General features: G+C 40.9%; 1 protein-coding gene across 1 annotated transcript in view; it reads right to left on the reverse strand.

Annotated features, from left to right (window-relative positions):
* Positions 1 to 23,061, reverse strand: part of PLXNC1 (plexin C1) — a 70,521-nt gene that overhangs the window by 38,537 nt on the left and 8,923 nt on the right. Inside the window, exons 2-9 of the mRNA XM_040557238.1 lie at positions 20,834 to 20,956; positions 17,757 to 17,891; positions 15,633 to 15,733; positions 10,568 to 10,682; positions 9,422 to 9,566; positions 4,570 to 4,639; positions 3,150 to 3,225; positions 2,974 to 3,030 (exon numbers count right to left, since the gene is read on the reverse strand). Coding sequence (XP_040413172.1) covers positions 2,974 to 3,030; positions 3,150 to 3,225; positions 4,570 to 4,639; positions 9,422 to 9,566; positions 10,568 to 10,682; positions 15,633 to 15,733; positions 17,757 to 17,891; positions 20,834 to 20,956 — 822 coding nt within the window. The remainder of the gene's footprint in view (positions 1 to 2,973; positions 3,031 to 3,149; positions 3,226 to 4,569; positions 4,640 to 9,421; positions 9,567 to 10,567; positions 10,683 to 15,632; positions 15,734 to 17,756; positions 17,892 to 20,833; positions 20,957 to 23,061) is intronic.

A 23,061-nucleotide genomic window follows, 5' to 3' on the forward strand; every position in this document is an offset into this window, starting at 1 on the left:
AACACAGCATTTGCCTGTTTCAGAAAAGACCCTGGGGTGTTTTCCCCATGCACTGCCATGGCCCAACAAACACTGAAACACTCCAGAAAAAATGTGAGACCTGTCACAGCTGACCTAAAGCCACAGCTTTTCCCTTAGGAAAGAGCAAGAGAGGGCAAAGGCCAGGGCCAAAGGGCCTGCAAAAGTAAGGAGTTTGTTAAAGAAATTCCTTCTCTCCAAGGTGACTTCTGACAGGAATAATGGAGGAGGGCAAAGGAAATGCCTGACAAACTGCTGAAGAGGAAAGTTCACTCCCACCCTGACCTGGGGATCAGATGAACTCTTGGTAAGCGAGGAACATGAATGAGGCAGAAATCTGAGAGGCTGAAGCCTGCGAAACAGCAGTGCTTTATTGCAGCTATGTCCTGTCCTGTCCCTCCAGCGCACTGTAGGAACCCAAGTATCCTCACACACACCCAGCAGCCAAATACTACATAAAGGAGTCCAAAACAGCTTCCGGACTCCCACAGGCAAGCAGCAGGGAGCCCTGAAGGACAGGATTGTTCAGTATCACACAAGCACACAGAGACCCCCAGAGCTACGTCGGGACTGCGAGCACCGGAGAGGAAACACAGGGCACCCAGAGGTGCTGCAGGCAGGAAATGAGGCTTCCTCAAACTTCAGCTTACAGCCAGCCTCTAAACCAAGAAAGAGAACGATGGCATGGTTGTACAGAATGCTTTGTTCTCCTTCTTTCCTTTTTTTTTTTTTTTTTAACGCTAGCTGGAAATTGCGGCGAGCACAGTTCACCCAGAAGTTTCACCGCACAGCTGCACCTTCCCTGCGGTGACACAATGCCAGCCGCCTCGCTGTGCCCCACCTCAGACTTGTGGTTTCAGGCAGACACCAGCAGCTCTGGGGCCAGCTGGCCTCGGCCGCTGGACAGTCCTGACCTGACTGTGGTGGTCTGCGACACCTTCCTCAGCAGCAAAGAAACTGGATTTCACCACTGAATGCGGGAGAGGCAACGCTTCCTCGCAGGCCGGCTGGGCCTGCGGTGCTCATTTCCGAAGGGACCCACTGCCCCCTCAGCCCCCGCACACACAGCCACTGGGTGGCTGGAGGAGACCACACTAGCGAGAGTGAAGGGAAACAGCAGAGGCAGAAGGACGTTTATAAAAACCAGTAGTTGTGAGGCATGCAGATGCCATGGTGATGAAAGAGAGACACACAGCAAGGGCGCAGCAGGTCCTCAGGTGATGTAAATCAGCACCATCCTGTCAGCTTCGATAGAGCTCTGTGCTGCTGAGACTTAGCCCCCCGTCCCCGGACAGCGTAGCGCTTCCCTGGGGCTTTGTAAACAGTGACAGACACATCCTCAGAGCTGTGGTTAGCGCGGCCGCAGGTCACAGCGAGATGTTTGGCAGTGGACCCGTTTAATCAGCCTCTGACACCCCAGGGAGCACATCCCTGTCCCTGCGCTGCTCCTTCACCAGCGCTGGTGCAGGACTCCAAGGCCACACAAAGACCTGGATCACGCAGCTAAACCCAGCTGAAAAACAACCTGCCAAAAGAAAACATTTATTTCCAGCCAAATCAGTTTCTTTGTCAAGAGCATGTGCACAACTAGTCCAGCTGCTGCTGCAGCACAAGGGGAGGAAGGTGCAAGCATGGAAACCAGCAGCTGGAATCAGGAGCAGGACTGGGGCTGCCATCACCAAAATAAAGTATATTTATATAAATGCTTGGCTGGGGCTGGGGTTGTGGGAAAATATAAAACCTCCTTCTCAAACCCTCCTTAAAGCACCAGCAGCCAAAGGAAAGCAGGATTTCAAAAGCAATTTCAAGCTCTCTGAATGGCTCAATCACATCTAAATAAACATCTGTCTTTGGATTGCCTCTAGTGCTTTCAGAGCCTTGTCCATCACTGTCTTTCCCAGATAAGGCATGTGGAAGAAAGCCATCTCCCAGGCAATTCCAACTATTTACCAATGTCAAATTAATGCACTTGGAAGAAGAGCAAAGAAGAATCTCCTCTGTTCTTTCACCAGCACTAATGCTTGTATGCACACCAAATCCAGAATATTAATGTTCAGAAGCCCGAGTATTGCAATCCCACACATCTCCGCAGAAAACAAAACGGCTTTTGTGATCTTGTTTAAGACACCTCAGCTGAACTGCTGGATTTAAGAGGTAATTCCTGTCTTCACATGTAAAAGTTTGGGTAGTTCTAATGAAACATTTAGAGATAAGAACACAGTGCCTATTTATACCAACCATGTTATCATTCACAGAAAAGCAGAAACCCAGAATTGTAGGCAGCAAACCTCTACGCACTTACTCATCAGTCAAATTTCTCTTCGATACTCATTTCTCTCCTAACACCTGTATGTCATAAGCAACCACTGATGACAAGATTGCTCAGTTTTATGAAAAAATAAATACATTTGGTACCATAAAGAATGAAGGGATAACCTCATGGTTAAAGGGCTGTCATTTGAAAAAAAAAGGGATAGGTTCACACAGTCTATACGATTTCAGAAGAGAACCAAACAACCAGGTTCAGAAAGGTCTTTTGCCACCAGCAACACTCCTTCCTTTCCAATGATCCTTCTTGGGTGGCATGGATGGAGGGTAGCTCCATCTCCGGCTGATCCGCTGGCTTTTGTCACTAGATCACCTAAACACAGTACACGTGGATTCTGGCATTTAAGGCAATATTGCAAATACTGCGTCTAGAGCTAGGCACATGACTTTTGCAGTGCTTACTGTCTCAGTGTCTGGATCCAAACTCCAAAACTTAGTGGGAATCTTTAAGCACCACCCAAGCACTAAGAAAAATAGCACTAATCCAAGTTTTGCGCTATCTTTTTGTATAACAAATTGTTTCCTCATCCATAACTCAATTCTTCCTTCAAAGTTCTTTCATTTTATATAAATTTCTTCTCCAACCCACATTACTTCAACAATGCTGATCTGAAAAGGCTAACTTACCTCTGATTTCTGTGCAGTGGCGATCCCTTGGGAAGCAGTTGTGGTGCTGCAACTATCCTGAAAAAAATCAGCATTTCTCCATGTCAGGACAAGAAAGAGACAGATTACTGCTCAGATGTAAAAAAATACAATGAAAAGGTATCACAGGGGATTCCAGCTTTCCTCACAAACTTCACCTGGCAGGCAGTGGCGGAAGAGACACGCGTCCATTTACAGCTGGCACACTCACCATCGTTTATACACCGTGAGCAACTGGTAACACAGAAAACAGGGTTTTGTAAAACACAGGGACTCGATCTAGAGTCAGTCATGAATGTGAAATTTCAAGTGACAGAAAAAAAGCACAAATGCAAGAGAAAAATCTGGCAAGCATGTAATGAAATGTGTAAAACATAACCTGAGTTTACCCTCCAAGCCTATTGTTCTGTTCTGCTTATTCTGAGGACAAATTTAGTATGAAATATCATCTGCGCTAAGATGCTGAAAGTCATACATTTCTAAAAAGCGTGAAGCAGACAGAGCACTTTGGATTTCATTTTGATGTGGTTTTTCCGGTATATAAGTGGCCAGATTGTACTTTCAATCATGAAAAGGACAAAAAAAAGCATCGTCGATTCTTTTACAGCTTTCCTGAACTTCTATTCTATGTGTGTAGTATTAGCAAGTATTGTTGGTTTGCTGCTGTCTCCCCTTTCCAAAAAAATATGCCTGTTGAAGACAAGCTCATTGTTTTGCTATGCATCAATGAGTGAAGAGGATAGTGAAAAGTAGCATAGGCTACACATGCTGAGAAATGCTGTGATTTAGAGGAAGACAGCTTCTTCTCTGTGTTGCTCCAGGGACTGGGCAGTGATGTGCCACTTCCCCAAAAGCAGGAGATTGGTTTCATCACTGGTGCCTATAAATCAGGCTCCTTGTAAAGGACAGGGGTGTGAAACACTGCAGACACCTAGAGTATATGTTAGTCACATCTAAGTTTTAACAACCAAAAATCATAAAGGGTTAGGTCACATACTGGGCAGAAATGATTTCTACCGCAACCTGTCAACAAGAAGTGTGGCTCTGAAAAATAGTGTGTACAGAACAATAGGTATTTACTATTACTGTTAGCAGATTTGATGTCATTTTCTGTTTTAATTGCATTTATGTTACCCATGTACCACATCTAAATCACAACCTCCTCCATTAAAAAACAGCTCCATAAAGTTACTTTCAAAAAATCTCTTGATTTCTCTGACTTAGGTCTTATCCTGAGTATCAGAGGCTCACCTTTCTCATACAGACAAAAAAGATCTTAATGTCGTTATGGCATCCTTTATTATTTTTTCAGACATTTGTCATTCAGTCATTATAATGCCTCTCCTACAGCTGCCAGGGTCCCATTAAATAAAAGAGTCATCAAAAGAAGCAGCTCTTCAAGGGCAATAAAAAAAGAGGTGAAGGAGGAAATGCGCCAAAAAAAGGGATTTGGGTATATTTAGTGGAATGTATTTCCTTAATAAACACCAAAAAAAAAGAACAATCATATTTCATACCCCCCTTCCTGTGCACACACATAAACCCCTCAAAGAACTTCAATAGGAATCAGGCTCTTACTTTTCCAACTGAAATGTTTGTGTGATATTCCAAGAGCTCGAGGACAGCGATGCTTCAAGGACTAGACAATCTGGAAAAATGTGACTGTTAGACATATGCTGGATATTACAAGAAATACCTGTTAAAAAATAATTGACTTGAAGACTCATATGCCTTCAGCTGTTCTCTACATGGTATTCTCACACACATATTCCTCACACTTTTGACTGATAAAAATAACCAGATTTTATCCTTCTATAGCATCCTTCTGCTGAGTTATTTAAAGACTATATACACACTCATTAATTTAGCTTGATGCCACCTATGCACAATATAGACAAGTAATGCAATTGTAAAGATACAGATAAGGAAATGCCACTGTGAAGTGGGAATGTAAGATCATCTCCTAAAGAGCATACAGTATACCTGTAGCATAGCCAGACCCTGAATTCAAACATTTTAACACAACAGACTGTTCTAATGCAAGACACCCCAACATACTGTACTTCTATTTCTTTCTGTCTCACTTGGTTTCAGAGTCTTCTTTTGTAATCTATGCAGTAGCAATTTTCATCCTATTTAAATCTTTTATGATTGCATGAGTCAATTTGCCATTATTTCAGCTAGTAATTACTATACCGACAATTCGCTGGCAGCTGTGGAATGAAAGACTATCTTCTCCCATGAGCAGAATACCACATCGAAAAACAGAGTTAGCTATATACCACTTAAGCCATGGTCTCTTTCATCTGTGTGCCTGCAGATGTGTACGTCTGCAGAATGAATGGCTGTCTGAGATCAAATGAAACCCATGTGTGCAGACCTTTCTGGCTTTTCTATGCTAAGAAGCAGATAGCTTTTTAATACAGGAAAGCTACATAGATTTAAAGCATACCCACCTTGTAAAGGTAGGGAAAGCTTTATCTTTACCACAGGCTGGCTTATTCAGATGAAAACCAGCTTTGGCTACATCTAAACTGCTAAATCAGTAGTATCTCCTAGCTCCAAATGCCAGCACGGCACTTGGGTGCTTACTGCAAAGGTCACTTGCGCGCTTTTCAGAAACAACCCTTGGTACTGTTCATGTGCTTAAATACCTTACTAAATGGAAAGCAAAGAGTCTGATTTTTAAAGGTATTTCAGTGCTTGAAGATGTAGATGAGTGCACACAGACACTCTGAAATCCTCCACCAAACACCTATTTGCATCTCCAGAAATCTACATATCTGCAGAAATCTGACGTGCTGGGCACAAAATCGCCCAAATCACTTGCCTAGGTCATTATATGAGACAGGTCTTAAACCACAGACTACTGAAAAACAGTATTTTACTAGGAGTAATAAGTAAAAGCAAGAAAATTACCACTTCTGGCAAAGCTTGTCTTCTAAGTTTAAATACTTTAAAAATGACACAGTCAAAAATGGTTTCCTGATTTTGTCTCTGTTGAAATTAACAGAAAAACAAACAAACAAACAAACCAAACCAAAACAAAACAAAAAACTATTGCTTTCTGCATGGCCTGGGCTGACCTTTCAAAATCCATCCGACTGCATTGAGTAGCAGATATTTTCAAAATGTTTTTTTCAAGAAATGGTACCTGAAGGAATTTTGCAAATGCATGTTCTGGTGAGACTGAGGTCACTTTACACGAGGTGCTATAAACAGTCAACATAACTCCCACACTTCTATTGCCCACTAATGTAACTCATAGGAACATGTGAATGGCAGTAACACCGGCAGGCACAAGCTAAGCTCACAGCCTTCTGGTTAACACAGTAAAAGCGCTCATCTTTGGCACAAAATACAAGCAAGGCAACCAGGCTTCCATAATACTATATTCTGAAGACTTGCTAATGGAGTAAGAGAAAGCCCTAGTCCAGGAAGACACAGAACCAAAATGACAATGAACTCCATAACTACAAGAAAGCATGGCGTTTGGGACTAGGTCTGTAAAGGACATATTTTCTTCTCTAATGCCTTTGTCCTTAAAAAAGGATTTTTGTCCTTGTGTCCTTTACAGTGTTTACTAAAGCCACCTTAATAGTCTAGAATACCCAACGCATATCAGCCTAGCTGTCACCTGCTAGGGAAAAAGTCTTTTCCTCTTGATTCTCAGACAGGAACATGGCACACAAAAATATATGGTATCAGAGGAGTTTTTCCTGTGCAAAGGCTGTGGATAAGCTCCTGAAGTTCCAATATTCCAGGGAACCTGCCTCTATTCTATTTTGTATTCTAACATAGGCAACTTAAAAAAGGTGAAAAGACAACCTGTAATAAAAGAACCCTGTGCTTCTATATAGATCCCTGAAGAAATGCAAGGGGGATATTTTACTCCTGTTAGTCAAAAAAGACTCCACTGTGAAGGATTATCATCTCAACTTTGAGAACCTAGAGAACAGCTCAAAAAGTCCAGATATTCAGTAATTTACCAGATCATTCTATTACTTAATCATAGAACCACAGAATCATTTAGGTTGGAAAATACTTTCAAGATCATCAAGACCATTCCTATGTTCAGTTTTGGGCCCCTCACTACACGAAAGACATCGAGGCCCTGGAGTGTGTCCAGAGAAGGGCTACAAGGCTGGTGAAGGGCCTGGAACACAAGTCCTGTGAGGGGCGGCTGAGGGCACTGGGGTTCTTTAGTCTGGAGAAGAGGAGGCTCAGGGGAGACCTCGTTGCTCTCTACAACTACCTGAAAGGAAGGTGTGGGGAGCTGGGGGTTGGCCTCTTCTCACAGATAACTAGTGACAGGACTAGAGGGAATGGCTTCAAGTTGCGCCGGGGGAGGTTCAGGTTGGAAATGAGGAGACATTTCTTCTCAGAAAGAGCAGTCAGGCATTGGAACAGGTTGCCCAGGGAGGTGGTGGAGTCACCGTCCCTGGGGGTGTTGAAGGAAAGGATGGATGTGGTGCTTAGGGACATGGTTTAGTGGGTGATACTGGTGGTAGAGGGATGGTTGGACTAGATGATCTTGGAGGTCTTTTCCAACCTTAATGATTCCATGACTCTGTGATCAAGTCCAACCATCAACTGAGTCACATCACTAGACCATGTCCCTTAGTGCCACATTCACACATCACTCAAGTACCTCCAGGGATAGGGACTTCACCACTTTCCTGGGCAGCCCATTGTAATGTTTGACCATGCTCTCCATGAAGAAATTCTTCCTCATGTTCAACCTAAACCTCCTCTTGTGCAACTTGTGACTGTTTCCTTCTGTCCTATCGTTTGTCATGTGAGAAAAGATACCAACACACTCCTTGTTGCAAGTTCTTTTCAGGTAGCTGTAGGCAGTGATGAGATCTCCCTTCATCCTCCTCTCCAGACTAAACAACCCCAGTTCCCTCAGTTGCTCCTCATAAGTCTAGGTTTCTAGTCCCTTCACCAGCTTTGCTGCTCTTCTCTGCATGTGCTCCAGCAACTCAATATCCTCCTTGTAGCATGGGGCTCAAAACTGAACACAGTACTCTCAAGGTATGGTCTCACCAGTGCCATGTAAAAGGGGGCAAACACTTCCCTCATCCCGCTGGCCAAATTATTTTTGATGCAGACTAGGATGCCGTTGGCCTTCTGGGCCACCTGGGCCTGCTGCTGGCTCATGTTCTGCCAGCTGTTGACCAGCACCCACAGGTCCTTTTCTGTTGGACATCTTCCCAGCCACTGTTCCCCAAGCCTGTATTGCTGCATGGGGTTGTTATGACCCAAGTGCAGCACCCCGCACTTAGCCTTGTTGAATGTCATGCGATTGGCCTCGGCCCATCGATCCAGCCTATCCAGATCCCTCTGCAAAGCCCTCCTTCCCTCAAGCAGACCAATAGTGCCAACTAACTTGGTGGCAAGCTTACTAAGGGTGCACTCGATTCTCTCATCCAGATTGACAAAAAAGCTAAACAGAACTGTCCCCAAGATTGAGCCTGGGGGAATGTCACTGGTGACCGGCTGCTAATGGGATTGAACTCCATTCACTTATGACTCTTTGAGCCCAGCCATCCAGCCAGTTCTTCACGTAGCATACTGTACACATGTCCAAGCCATGAGCAGCCAGTTTCTCCAGGACAAAAGTTTCCCACAGGATGCCCAAAACAGATGGCACAATCCATGCATCCAGTACAAATGGCTCAGGCCTCTAATTCTGAGAACTACCATTGAACAAAATAGTACAAAAATTATTAATAGTGAAGGGATTCTACCAGTAATTCAGAAAGATTAAAGAAATCAAGTCAAACACAAAAGGTATACTAGCCAAATTGCCCTTGAACCATATATTTTTCTACTAATCATCTAATTGGGAAAATCCCTTTCTTACAAGTATCTAAGTGAGGTTGACCAAGGGGTTCACTGAATGTTGAGATTATTTGTTGTACAGACATTCACAGATTCTCCTCTTACTTATGCCGGTACTGATTGTTGCAAAGACAAATTCTGTTTGCAGGTGAGAGAAGGGCTAAGATAGGTTAATTTGTCAAGGCAGGGCACTGGAACAACACTGCTTCCATGGCTCCAGCCAGCTTGATTGTCATTGTAGCTACCTGAAGTTTCCTTACACAGCTGCTAACTGCACCACGTAAATATACTCCCCAAAGCCGAGAGACGGCACTGCTACAGGCTTATTTGAAGAAGCTGCTTCTAGTTATAGGTTAATATGTTTTATTACTTCTAGAGAGGATTCCATATTAACAGATATTTAATTATCAAGAATAGAGTAAGCATACTCAAATCACTTGACAGAACAGGAACTTTTTTTCAATGACATTTAATAAAGAGTATTACCTACTATTATACACATAAGGCTAGTATTTGTGCTCAGTTCTCTTCAGCAATAAAAGACAGTGAATAAGTACTAAATAAATGTAATATTAAAACATACCATAATCCATTGTCACCAGAGTAGTTAGACTGCAGAAACAGGATGAGTTTTTCAGCACTACATTTTCACAAAATATTTCAATAGGTTTTACAATTTCTATCATACAGGAAGTAAGGGTTTTGCTTATGCTTGTAGACACAGTGACCTATAAAACAATAAAAACATAAAAATATAATATATTTCTTGTAAAAATTGTTAACTTCTCATCTTGTTTTTACAGAAAACTTGAAACTATGAAATGCAGGAAAGAAAATTTTTGTGGCAGAAGCAGATAATTCATTAGGTAGCTTCTCCAAGGAGAGGCCCACTCCCAACAGGAAAAACAATACAAAGAGTCCTGAAAGGAACAGCATTGCTTACTTATGGAAATTAAATGGATCTCTAAGGTATGTGAGGGGAGCATTCTGGAATATTTTTGGTCTTAAAAAAAAAGAATTTTGCTATAAAAGTATTACATGCTATTATAATTCCTTCAAAATATTTGAGCAAGACCATAAGTCCTCACAGAGAGCCTACATTTGCATCCATATCCAAACTGCACTTAATTATGAAACAGAATTTGTCTTGTAATTAATTATTCTTTGTTTCTCGCTGAGAGTGCTTTACAAATATGAACACACTAATGCATTCAATCAGGAAACCAGAAACAATAGCATGCAGATTAAGTGGCCGGTCACAATACTTGATAATCAAATACTCAAGGCTATGTTTGCTGTGAACAGATACTGAGTAAATACTAATATCAAGCACTTAAAGACGCATTTGTGTTAGCATATGCGCCCCAGTGAATGTTTTGTAACTTGTTACAAAGCTCAGAACTTACATAATGCACTCAATCCATATTCACTGGAAATATGAAAATAGCTGATAGTGATATAATGGAAAAGTTCTCTTTGTCAGCATAGTGAATCTTTGAGTCAACATCATGAAGTATAGCTTCAAGATACATTTTATGGGAGAGGAAAAGAACATCTGTCTGATCTACATATTCAGCATACTGAGATTTCCAGTACTTTCGCCAATTGTTGGGGTAAGAAGGACATATATATGGAATGTAGTGACAAAAGAGGGAAAGCTGCAATAAGTGACAAAATGACACATTTTAAGTCACAATAAACAAATACACATAAAATTGGGTATACATACCTGATTTCTGGCAGGGAAACTTAGCAGGATTTTCAGATCTTTATCAGGTGCATGTGAAATGTTATACCAAACCTTTGTGCTGTTTGAACGTGTACAATTTTCTTTTAATGTGCACCTAAAATTATACATAAAATTATACTAGCTTCCTTATGATGGCTTTTTTTTCAGACACTGTACTTCAACTTATTTAGTATGCTATTGATTTTTTACAGCAACACTATTGATTTTTTTACAGGAATATGGTTAAAACTGCAAAAAGCTCCAGGGAAACAATCAACAAAATCTTCTGCTTATCAGAATAAATTACTCTGCATTGATATATGCTCTAGGGTCCTCATTAAGTCAACGGAACTTAAACATATACAAGATACTTGGCCAGTAACGACGGACGTGGTAGCCTGAGATGGAATACATCACACTCACTTTCGACTGCTTCATTGTACAGCTCTAGATCTGACCCCTTTTCACTCTACACTCAATGGGGAGAAATATGCTCTTTCAGGGTAAGATTCTCCTAAGTTATTTTAGACATTCACACAAAAAGGAAATTAATCACACTATAGATTCTGCTGCTTCTCTCTGATAAGACTAAGAGGAGATGGGGATGAAGCTCAGATGTGGAGCTACGCTTCAAATGTGTAGAGCTGAGATGAATTCTTTTTCCTAATCACCTCTATTGTCCACTGATGTGAATGGTAATCTTTGCTCTTGGTTAAGAACACCTGTTTTGAAAAGGTAGTTCAAAATAGATTTCTCCATCTTCAATAATAAAATTAATTTCAGAAGTAGGATGGCAAAAAGTAAACAAAAATGTTGTAAATGTCAAATTGGAGGAAAGAAAAACTATACAACAGCATAAAATTAAGTAAGAAGGAGGGAACACCAGGATATATAAGTACTGTAAGGACAATACATATTAAAGCATGCAATAAAAAAAGAGAATATTGGAATACAAATTAGATGGACAGTCACTGAGTCTGAAAGATGAATCTTTAAAATATTGTCTGATGCGAACAGCTAATGAACAATTCATAGATTAACTTCAAGTAATTTCCTATAGCTAGCAAGTAAAGACAAGTTACTGCCAAATGCATATAACTTAATATTTTAATATTAATTTGAATATTCATAAATGTGATACTTAATGCTTTAATAATAATACTTTTCTACAAAAGGTAGAAACATGTCTTGGTTCAATTATGTGACTAGAGACGTGTATTAGGGAACTATTCTTTCGCTAAAAACTAGAAATGTGGACATTCTTGCAGAGCATGGACCTTGATATAATTTTTGCATGAGGAGCTCACTGTTTGAACATATTTCACAATGTTTTTGTTCTTCAGAAGGAATAACACATAAAAGACTTTCAAGAAACATACCCACCACTTTCCAAAATGCCCCAAATAACCCCACAAACCATACAAACCCTAAGGCCACCTTCTCTGTAAATTAAGATGTTGGCAATAGCAATGAAGTTAATCACGGGGTCACTTCCTTTGTGGTCTAACTGAGGAAACCACTATGTAAGAACCTGGTGGAGCTTTGCATCTGAATACATTCAGAACACAACTACACTCTCAGAAATTGAAAGAATGGCTAACAATCAGGACAAATTTAAGTCTCATTTATATCTCTGTTCAGCTTACTGAGATCACAAAGGTCCATCAGCACCAGCTTTAGAACTACAAAGGATGGTTGGGATCTGTCATTAACTCATGTCCATAAACCAGATGCTAAAATACGTATATATAAATAATTTTCACTGGCAATGAGGCATGGCAGAGAGACATCCAAAAGTTTCTGATGGGCTGAGGATCACACTCTTGACCATGCAAGGCAATGTACTTGTCAGACTTGGCACTAAATAAACACATACATCTCAGTGACACTAATATTAACATATTAAAAAAGAAAACAGTTGATAAAGCTGAATATTTAAAGCCATCTCAGGACAAAGATATTTACATTCTTAGGCTGCCAGAGCAACACAAGGAGGGAGCCAGCTTCCCTAAACTACAACGAAGAATCTAACAATTTCATTGCAAAAAATGTACTATCACCTAGGACCAAGGTCTGTAATTGTCTATGCCAGGAAAAAAAAATTGTCTTTTGTTGCTCTAAAAGCTGATGTTTAACTTTCAAAGAATTGGCAATGGAAAATGGTCATTTCATAGGAAACAGACACATAAGGGGAAGTAGAGCATCTGATGCCTCTCAGCATAAATTTTCCCAATTGTCCTGTAGAAGCAAAGAGTAACAAGAAGTCCACTCATTTAAGGACGAGATTATTTTGTTGTATTCCTATTTTGAGACAATCTACACTGTTTGCAAGCATGCTGTAATGCATAGAACAGATAAATATTATTTGTGAAAATTTACATACAAATTCAGAGAAATACTAAGAAAGTAAAAAATATCAATACAGCAAAAGTTGCTGAAAGTTTCTGCAGTCTGGCTTTCTTGGAAAGGTGGAGTAGCCCAGACCCTGTCCAACACAAAAGAGAATTTAGACATAGTAGCAAGACAAGACACAAAGCAGAGGGTGAGATTAATTAATTAACTGGGGGAAGAGAGCAAATTGAGAGAGCAGGATTCCGAGGCTTCCATGAGAGGCAAAGGGGCACCATCTGCTTTAAATACCCTATGGAACTTCAGGTTCAGATTTCAGGCACCCATAGACATACTGTGTTATTTCCATATTGAAAATACACGTAAAACATCAGTGCCTTGTACTGGAATAATTTCAACATACTTCAGGTAAATCTGATTCATCTATAGAAAATCTATAAACACTAGGAGAAATCACACTATGCTATGACTAATTGTTTTGAATGATTTTAAGGGAAAAGAGGAATTTATATATTTGTCCTTATGGAAGACAGAGTAGACATGGGAAGATTGGCAACGTTTTGTTTCATCTGTAATAAAATACGCATATTTTTTCATCAAAATACTGGATTTGAGTTCATACTGTCTTCAAAATGAAGCCCTGCTATTAAGTTTTATTTAAAAAATTCGGCGCGCATTTAATATAAAATTTATTTTCAAGTGAAAGTATAAAACATATAATTGATCTCTAATTCAAAATAAAAACTTTTGTGACAACACCATGTGCATTTTTTCAAAAAAGAATAAAATATTATGGAATATATTGCTATAGTGGACTTTGATAAAAGTATCTGTTAAAAACGTCCTCTTTTTCTAAAACTTTAATTAGAGCTCTCTCTTCACAAAAACATTTAATGATGCTAAGTGCTAACAATGAAAAAATATGTAGGTGTTGAAGAAATCCATATTACAGTACTTCGTTTTTTCTCCAAAAGAGTAAACTACTTCTTTTTCAACTGGGTGGAAACTTACGGTGATTCCCCTACTAAGTAGGGGATTTACTGACTGAAAACTGTTATTTGTAAGCTCTTTATAAGGTAACTAGAAGCCTGAAAAGCTTACCACTGTAACTTATAGAGTCTCTAATAAGACAGGAAAAGAGGATATGAAAAAAAAAACAAAAGAAAGCACACTAGAGAATAAACACCTACTCTCTTCTGATAACCACCTTTGCAAACACAAAGAAGCAAATCTTCAGCAAAATCATGGTAACACTGAAACAAAACCAAAATGAGTTGTATTAACCTTTTAAAGGATGGTCACTAGTGGAATTCCTTAAAAATCAATCTTTTAGCCAGTTTTACTTCATGTTTTAATCAGTGATGAACTGGCATAAAAATAAGGTATACACTGATAACATCAACTGATGATACAAAGTTGGGAACATTGCCATGCAGAGTAGGATGAGACTACCACACAGGAAAGCTTGGATAACTTTGAAATGGGATGACATTTCAAAGCACAAGTACAAGAACATGTACCTACATCAAAAAAATCTCACAACCCATATGTGCTATAGACTGGAAACTCATCAGTTGGAAAGAAAACAGAGAAACAGAAGGGCCTGGGGGCTTTATGTGATCATGGATGACTGTGGTCCATCAATGTGTTGCAGTCATGAAAAAGACATTTATGATCCCAGGACACACAAAGTAAGGTGCTTCCTGGACAAACCGGGAAGGATTAAAGACCACTGAACAAGCTGAAATCTCTTGTGGAACACTTTGACAGCCCGGGCCATCCTTATTTTAAAAGGATGCATAAAAACTTCACAGAAGATCTACTGGAATGGAGTTGAAGAAAGGAGTGCCTTACGTGAAAGGAGCTGTTTCAGCACAGCATAATGAAAGTGAAGAACGGGACTGCAAAACCAGGGAGACAATGAATGTGAGGGACAGGGAAAACCAAGGCACTGTGGGCACTAGGACGAGTATAACCTCTCCATAGATGCACGTGTGATGAAAATGAGCAGAGAGATTTTAACCAGGAAAAAAATAAACACTTGGATAGCCATGCGACCAGAACAAGCAGGACAAAAAGCCTATCTAAGTTTAAGATGGAGCTTGATCAGTTTATGGTGGGTTTACATTATGTGATTTCTTGCAATTGCCAAGACTAGGCTTGATGACCCAGGAATTCCTTAAATCCAGGCCAAACATGCAGTAGCTTTAAAACCTGACTCAAAGAAAGCAGCAAACCTAATCACTCAAATGCAAGGACGAAGTACTTAGAAACTAATTCTCCTCTAGCCTAAACCAAAGGCAGTGGATCCAAAGCAGGGAATTGTGAATATTGAAGAAAACTGAGTGCTCTTTCCCTCCACTAACCTGCAAGAGACTCCCAACTATTAAGATGCTTCAAGTATGAGTATACAATTTTCTCTCTCAATCAATTTAGAAAGCAAAACTATCTGCTCTAAAACCAGAGCAATTTCTTCTTTTTAGCCCAACATACATTTTATGGATAGATCTCAAAAGTCTGAGGGTTAACATAGGCTCTAAAAGGTACAGAGCTCCTTTTCACATAACAATAAAGTCGCTCGTAATTATGGCTATGATTGATTTCATAAAAGTTCAGTAGATACAATCTTGATGCTGAATACCCCCAAGCCTGTAAAAATATACACTGAGTAATAATGCATTGCTTTTATATGCAAGGCTAAAATACCAGAAAATACCTTTGATTCAGAGAACACCACCCACAGTAGGGATCCTTTGCAGATAAGCATTCTTGCTTGGAAACATATCTACTGCAATTTGCAACTGGTATTCTTCTCACCTAAAACCAAAGAATGCGATAATACACTGAATTAAAATAGCCTCCAGAAACAGGGAAATTGAGGGTTACCGTTAAAATTCTGAGAGCAACCAAGCACGATCCCTTCAGGGAAGTTTCCTTACAGACTCCCCACTGCCAGGAGACCTTTGGATAGAAATATGCGGCCTATTTTACACACACTGCATTTTGTCATCAGATGATGAAACTCCTCTGACAATGACAATTTGGTTGTACTACTCAAAGGCCAGCATGGACAGAGTAATGCAGGAAAGACTGTTTAGCACAGTGAGTTATAGGTAATAATAGAAAGGAGGCGTATTTTACAAATAACGCTCTGCTTAGCAGCATAGTTTTCCTCTCATCAGAACTGAAATTTTTAAATGATAGATGAAGATGCATCCAAAAATGCATGCGCAAAACAAAATGCATCTGTGTTTACATCAACATGTCAGGTAACTGCATGTGCACACTGGAACAAGCGCATGCAACTACTTAGCATGCATGCAAGCAAATGCTATTTCAATAAGCAAATATAAATAATTGTGGCTGTATTGTATATATCTATACTTGTACATTCAGCTTGAATATCCTAGTCAGCCATTTTCAGAAAAGGAAAGGAAAAAGAAAAAGAGAAAGCTGTTTACAAATACAATAATGCTATTAATAACAGTGCTAATTAATAATTTTAATAAGAAAAATGTTCCTGATTCAAACCATTTGTTTACAAATCTGTAAAAATTAAAAGTTTCTATGTTTATTGAACAGAAAGAAGGATATATAGCTTTCTGCAGAACTGCATTTACTTTTTCCAACTACAAATTTTAAAATTCAGTTTATCTGAAAGTGTTTGAGATTTAATTTCAGAAACTAGACAACATCTTAGACGACTAGCAAGTAGAAAAAAAGACAGTGTAGATGCCTTATTTAAGCTACAAGAGATGATTAGAAAGGCATTTATTCCTAGAAGCCGTTGCTCCTCTATAACAAGTTGCTCTTGCCAAAGAAAACGCGAGTCTTTCCTTTGAATATTTACATATATTTTTGACAGAAATTTTGAAACCTTCTGCATTTGTGATAGATGGTTTGTATCAGTCAGGAGTTGTCCCACCAACTTACCCACTCTCTCAGACGGCAGGTTAAAATGGTATGTCCACTGCTGGAGAAGGGATCTTACTGTAATGTAAATGAAGGTAACCAAGTGCTGGGTAAAATCCTGTCCGGCTAAGATGGACAGCCAGCCCTTATATTTTCACTTCCATCTTCCCAGCTGCTGGCGAGACAATGGAATTTGCTGAGTTGATGCTCAGCAGCCCCACTGCAGGGCATGCTGCAATGACTACACAGGTTCCTGGGAGCCACTGTTGGGATGCAGCTCTGACTCAGATGCCCACACGCAGCAGCTTCCAGGGATTGCCGGATTTCTTGGCCTCACTATGCATACACATTAATCACTTCTAATTCTGGGGTTGTTTTGTTTATTTGTTTGTTAAGTCTAGGCCTAACTGAAGATAGTGAGAACTTTATCACTGACTTCATCAGGATTAAGACTTCAAACCCATCTGTCACGAACTAAGAAATTTCTCCACATCAGAAAATGCATAATTGAATAGCAAGCCCTGGCACCAATACCTGGATTACCACTTCAGAGGAACTCAATCTCCAAAGAGTCTACAAGTTTTGTTTGCAACCTCCAGGTTTGATTCTGCATGATTCCAGCCTCCAGGAAAAAAGAGAAAAAAAAAGCTTCTCTTGATTGAATGACATAAAATAATCATGGGATTAAGGGCTTTGCTGGATCAGAACAACGGTGGGCAGCACCATGGAAACAGAAGCTCTTCTGAGCTCTGCAGAAATGCAACCAAAACTTAGAGAACATAACCCAGTCTTAGATATAAAGCTGGTAACTGCAGTTTGGATGTTTAAGTTTGGACTCTGACCCATACTGATGCTTCACCTCTAAAGTGCCAGAAATCCTTAGAGCAACAGTTTACTTTATTATTATTATTTTTAATGCTGTACTTACCTTATTGGCAGATGACAGATAGATGTAGTTATTATCTACTGGATCAAGTCGAAGTTTGGGGAAAATAGAGGTTTCTTCTTTAATTTCATATAAAACCTCTGGGCAGTTAGATTCCATATCCTCATTAAGAATAGCCTAAAACACATGAAAGAAAATTATTCACAAACCCTTTTATTGATCAGTTAGTATTTTAACCAAAAGCCTAATTTCTGTTTTTTCAGTAACTACACCAGAGTCTCTGAGATGATTTACTGTGCCCTGATACTGTTTACCTACTGCACTGGGTCTCACGCTGTGGAAAGATGGAAGAAAAGACCATCAGAACAGAATTTCTACAACATACACAGCAGACACATTTTGCACTGAACCTAGCACTGCTTTAGTGTATGAAACATCCCACTCACCAAGTATATTCATGACTGTCACAGAAACTGAATGTGGAAGAGACACCTATATCCCCGTCATATTGTGTTAAGTACTCCTATGAGTGGAGAAGAGAGTACTAGTCCTCAGAAAACAAACTAACATCCAGGTACCCATAATGTAAAAGTGGATCTATGCAAGTAATTGACAACAGTCTCCAAGACAGAAGTTTCTTTGTGGCTTCTGTGAGTATACATCTAAAGTGGTTCTTTCTTATTCTGCTCAACGGTAGTTTTCCACCACCCTTCTCACCAAATTCAACAGAACTAGAGACCACAGAAACTTTATTTTGCAAGTTAATAAGCATGCTAACACTGATACAAGTTTCTTCCATAAACATGACTAAACAAGGTCACGTTCATGGTCTCTACTGTGCTAAGGAGACATGAAAGACTTCAATTCTGTTTTTCATTACCAAAAGCACAGTGTGATCAAATAGACAAAAGCTTTTCAAGCTCTTTATTATATTCCTTTCCAACTGTCTGCGACAGAAACAAAAAATTAGAGTCATCCTTTGCAGTGTAGACAGGAAATGCACATTCTAGCAAAACTCGGAAAAAAATAAAGCATAAAAGACCTCTGGCTGGATGGTTGAAAAGTTTCATAGCGAGATAAGATGACTTTCACTTCTAAGCGACTTATTTAAGCTAGCGTAGGTCAACTATTCAGAAGCTAAGGCAAAATGAGCCTTGAATTTTCTCTCTAATGGACAGCCATTCACATCATACAGGCCAACAAACAAATAAATATGCTCTTTTGCCATGCTCCCCAAATCTACCAATATTTAATATTTCCACTGGTAAATAAAAGGGTTTGTAGAAGGAGAGTGTCTGCTCCTTTAACGGTACCTGGTCAAGGACCTTTTCCAAGGCAACAAGGAAAAGGGAGACAGTGATGGGAACCAAGTCTGGTCAGTAATAGAAATCGATGAGGGCATGAGACAATGCGGGAGTCTTTATTCCAGCAGGGTTATCTGATAGAGGACTTCTAATCTGGGAGACAGTCACAAGACAAAAACCTCCCAGTCACACTTGTCTCTGGGCTATCGAATTGCAGGTTCTGGTTCCAGGAAGGTCAACCTGGCCTTTACAGCTGACAAGATTGTGAACCGGGAGAGCCATGGAGACTGGGAGGGTGCAGAAACTGCAGAGTTCTGCAAACCCCCAGGGATGTGCATGGGCAGGAGGGACAAAGAGGTGGGGAGAGGTTTAAAAGGGTATAAGAGGGCCGGTCACGTGTAACGGGGCCTGTCAGTGCACTTGTCTGGCCGAGTCCTGCGTCTGATCACCACAGTCTGTCCTATCTTCTCATATTTCCTCATTAAATCTTTCCTTGACTCTCTCTGTGCATATTCATACTGTCTCTCAGTGTGCATGCTGCAAGGACTACTTGCCAGCTCCTGGCCAGACCTGTGTGCGTGTGAGGGAACGTCAGTGCCAGCTGCTGGCGTCAGGCGGGGGGTGTAGCTGTCCCCAGCCTGTGGTGCCAGCAACTGGGGCTAGTGGGGTCCTAGCATCAGATACTGAAGCGAGTGGGGTCTTCTGCTCCCTGCCACGGGGTGGAGGCGGTCTGTGTTCCCAAATCAGCTACTGGGGGGGGCCGGCGCGGGTGAGGCGAGTGCTGGCTCTGCACCAGCGGCTGGAGTGGGGCTGCAGGTTGCAGCCCCTTTGCCTGGTGCTGGCTGCTGGAGGGGGCCACATGTCTGTATCTTCCCCAGCCTGGCGTGTGTGGGGTGTGCCTGTGTATTTGTCAGCAAACTTTAAGCTGGACCAGGCAGCGAGTAGTGGGCACCTTGGATCCAGGCAGGGGTATCAGGCGGGCAGGGGGGCTGTGCTGGTACGCCCAGGGGGACCTATGAATGCGGTGTGTGTGAGGGACGAGTCCGTGTGTGCAGCAAACTTCAGGCTGCACCAGCCAGTAGGCCACCCATAAAGTTGGTAGCTGGCCCAGAATCCGGTCACAGGTGCTAGGCAGACAGAGCAGCCATGCCGATACTTGAAGGATCCACACGTGTGTGTGTGCCTGTGAACCTGGAGAGCGCTCTGTGTGTGCCTGCACCAGTGACCTTCCGTCTCTACCAGTTGGAGAGGAGGAACGGGCCTCATCTGTCTGTGTCTGTGTTTTATATGAGGCCCGTGTGTAAGTGCTGCTGAAGGCAGCCCGCGTGTCTCCAGATACGTGCTCAGCTTTGCTGCTGGTGAGACCTGCAAAGGGGAAGGTGGCAGCCGCGTCCCCAGCCTGGGCTGAGACCCTGGGACCCCAGGCACCGGGCTGGGTCCCAGCGGTCCTTGGCTGGAGCGACTGGAGGGGACAGCCACGCTCTTTACCTCACTTAACAGAAAATCAAAGCAAGGAAGTAAACAAAAGGCAGAGTAAATGAGAACTCCACAGTCCATAAATTGATTACCGTGGGCATCAGCAGATTAATGAAATGCTTCCATGAATTCTAAACAGGGTACATAATTGCTTTTGGAAGTTATCTTGTTCTCCAAGTAACAATACAGTAGTTACTTCACAAACAAACAAAAAAGAAATTCAGAGATTCAGGGTGGTATATCTGTTTATAATCCAGTGTCTAAACAACAGGAAAAAATACTGCATTTGAGCATGGTAATAGCTGGTGCAGAAGGGAGGAATTCCCACACTCCACTTACCTTCAGTAACTGTCCATCATCTGTTCCCAGAAAGAGAACTATCTGATTTAAAACAACTGTGCCATAAACAGCTGCTAATCCAGAGTGAATCAAGGTAGGTGATTTCTTGATTGATCGTTCCTCCTGAAAATCAGATATAGGAGAAAATCATTACAAAACTATTCACCTGTACTGCAAAATGTTAATTAAAAAAAAGAGAATCCCTGGAAAGATTCTCAGAAAACTCAACTTCAGAAAATAGTGTGGGTGACATTTTTATTCTGGCAGAATTTCAGAGCAGCATATCTTTGGAAATGTCACATAAAACTACTTTTTTTATACATGGCAACTGGTCATATCCATGATAGGGATTACATATACTGCAGCTAAACCACTGATCTCAGTGGGACACAAATTTAGTCTAATAGCAGCACATTACTTTGCAAAAAAAAAATTCTCTTTCTGGGGACATAAGGCCCCAGACCTATTCTGGATTGCCAGTACTTCTCAGTGAAGCCATGTTTTCCCATCACCTGACATCATGTATTATAAGGGCTACGTATACACTCAGTAACCTCTTTTAAAGGCATGCAAATGTTCTGGAGAAAGCAGACTTCAAACACACAGCCTTTTTTTTCATGTCAGAAAATGAAGAGCTTCATCCGCCTGCATGGTTTCCTGCTTTACACTAAAGGAAGTTGAGACCTTATTACATAAATATAAAAATTATGTAAAGCAGCATAAAGTTCATGTCAGGGAGAGCAAAAAGGTATTTCCATGAACTTTAAAATCAAAATGTTACCTACAATTCTCTGTCCAAACTGGATGAAGTTAAGAGTCAAATGTGTGAAAGCAGCTCATGAAAGAAAAAATTGTGCAGGAAATCCCTGTATTTTGTGGAACAAGAAACCCCAAGCCAAATAACCCAGACCTATCACCTTTACTGTAGACAACCAAGTTTTGGGAGGAAGCCCTTACTGTGTGAGGGATTGGGAGAAGAGCTCAGGCAGAACAATGTCTTTGGGAACAAGCCCCATCCATGCATCAGCATAAAATGCCCAGAATTTCAGCCTCAGGGACAGATCCCTAAACCTACAGGAACCCTCTGAGAACTTATTTTGCTTTAACACACAAGACACAGTGTAAGAAGGGACCTCTAAAATCCACATTTCGCAGAAATGTGAATGCATTTCTCAAAGTTATGAAGCAAATCTCTAACATGGTAACAGCTGAATCCAGCTCTCCTGCATGCTAGGATGATGGTTTAACCCCAAAAAGCCTTCCCATATAGAAATACATTTTTTCTGAACAGCAATCCTAAGTCAATTAAAATCTTTTTCAGTCATCTGAATTATTTTAATTAGCTTGCAAGAGCTGCCACTTGGAGTAAAAGAAGACTTGATTAACTTTCATATTTAAAGATTTTTTTTTAAATGCAACAGGAAGACGACATAGGAACTGTCATGTACTGGCACAGAACTTCAATAAAACCCAGTTTGGTATGAGACTTCAGTACCATGGAGATCTGTTTTATATATGGGAAAAAAAAAAAACTGATTGCAAGCATTTTGAGGTGGAAAAAGCTAACTCATTTTTTTATTAGATCAGAGGGTAACAAACTCCAGCACTGGTGCAGACAATGAGCCCTCTCTCAGACCAAGGAATGAGGAGATGAAGTGTTCCAGGCTTTGATTTCCAAGAGAATTAGGAGTTTTTTCTCCGTGCACCATACAGCAGCGTGAGGAAGACAAACCACCCTAAGTTCCTTGCAGACTCCATACAGTAAGATCACAGAAGAGGGGAGGACTCACCCAGTCTCTGAAAAGCTTTGCTGCCAGATTTTATTTTGACCCACACACTAGTAAAAGAACTAGTGTCATATCAGTGCATCCTCCTCATCTGACTGAGGAACCAGTACTGACAAGTGTGGAAGCCTCCTCCCCTCACTCTGTTTGCTAGAGGGAGGGTCAATGCGACATTGAGCTAATACAGATACGGAGAGGAGGAATTTAGATGGTGGGCAGTCACAACAAAAAATGTCTCCTCTCCTTTGCAACCTATTTCTCCAGCATGCCCATTCCCTCCAGGGTGCAGCTGCTGCTTTCACCCTTCTGTCATCCCTCTTCCAAGTGCATTTATTTTTTTAACAAGCCCTTTTACTTCTTCCACTGTGACTAATGGGGTTACAGCACTGTAGGGCCTTCCCGAGCTTTTTCTTTCACAGATAAATCCAGCCCTAAAATACATTT

The sequence above is a fragment of the Cygnus olor genome, chromosome 1 (assembly GCF_009769625.2).
Source record: "Cygnus olor isolate bCygOlo1 chromosome 1, bCygOlo1.pri.v2, whole genome shotgun sequence".
Lineage (NCBI taxonomy): Eukaryota > Metazoa > Chordata > Aves > Anseriformes > Anatidae > Cygnus > Cygnus olor.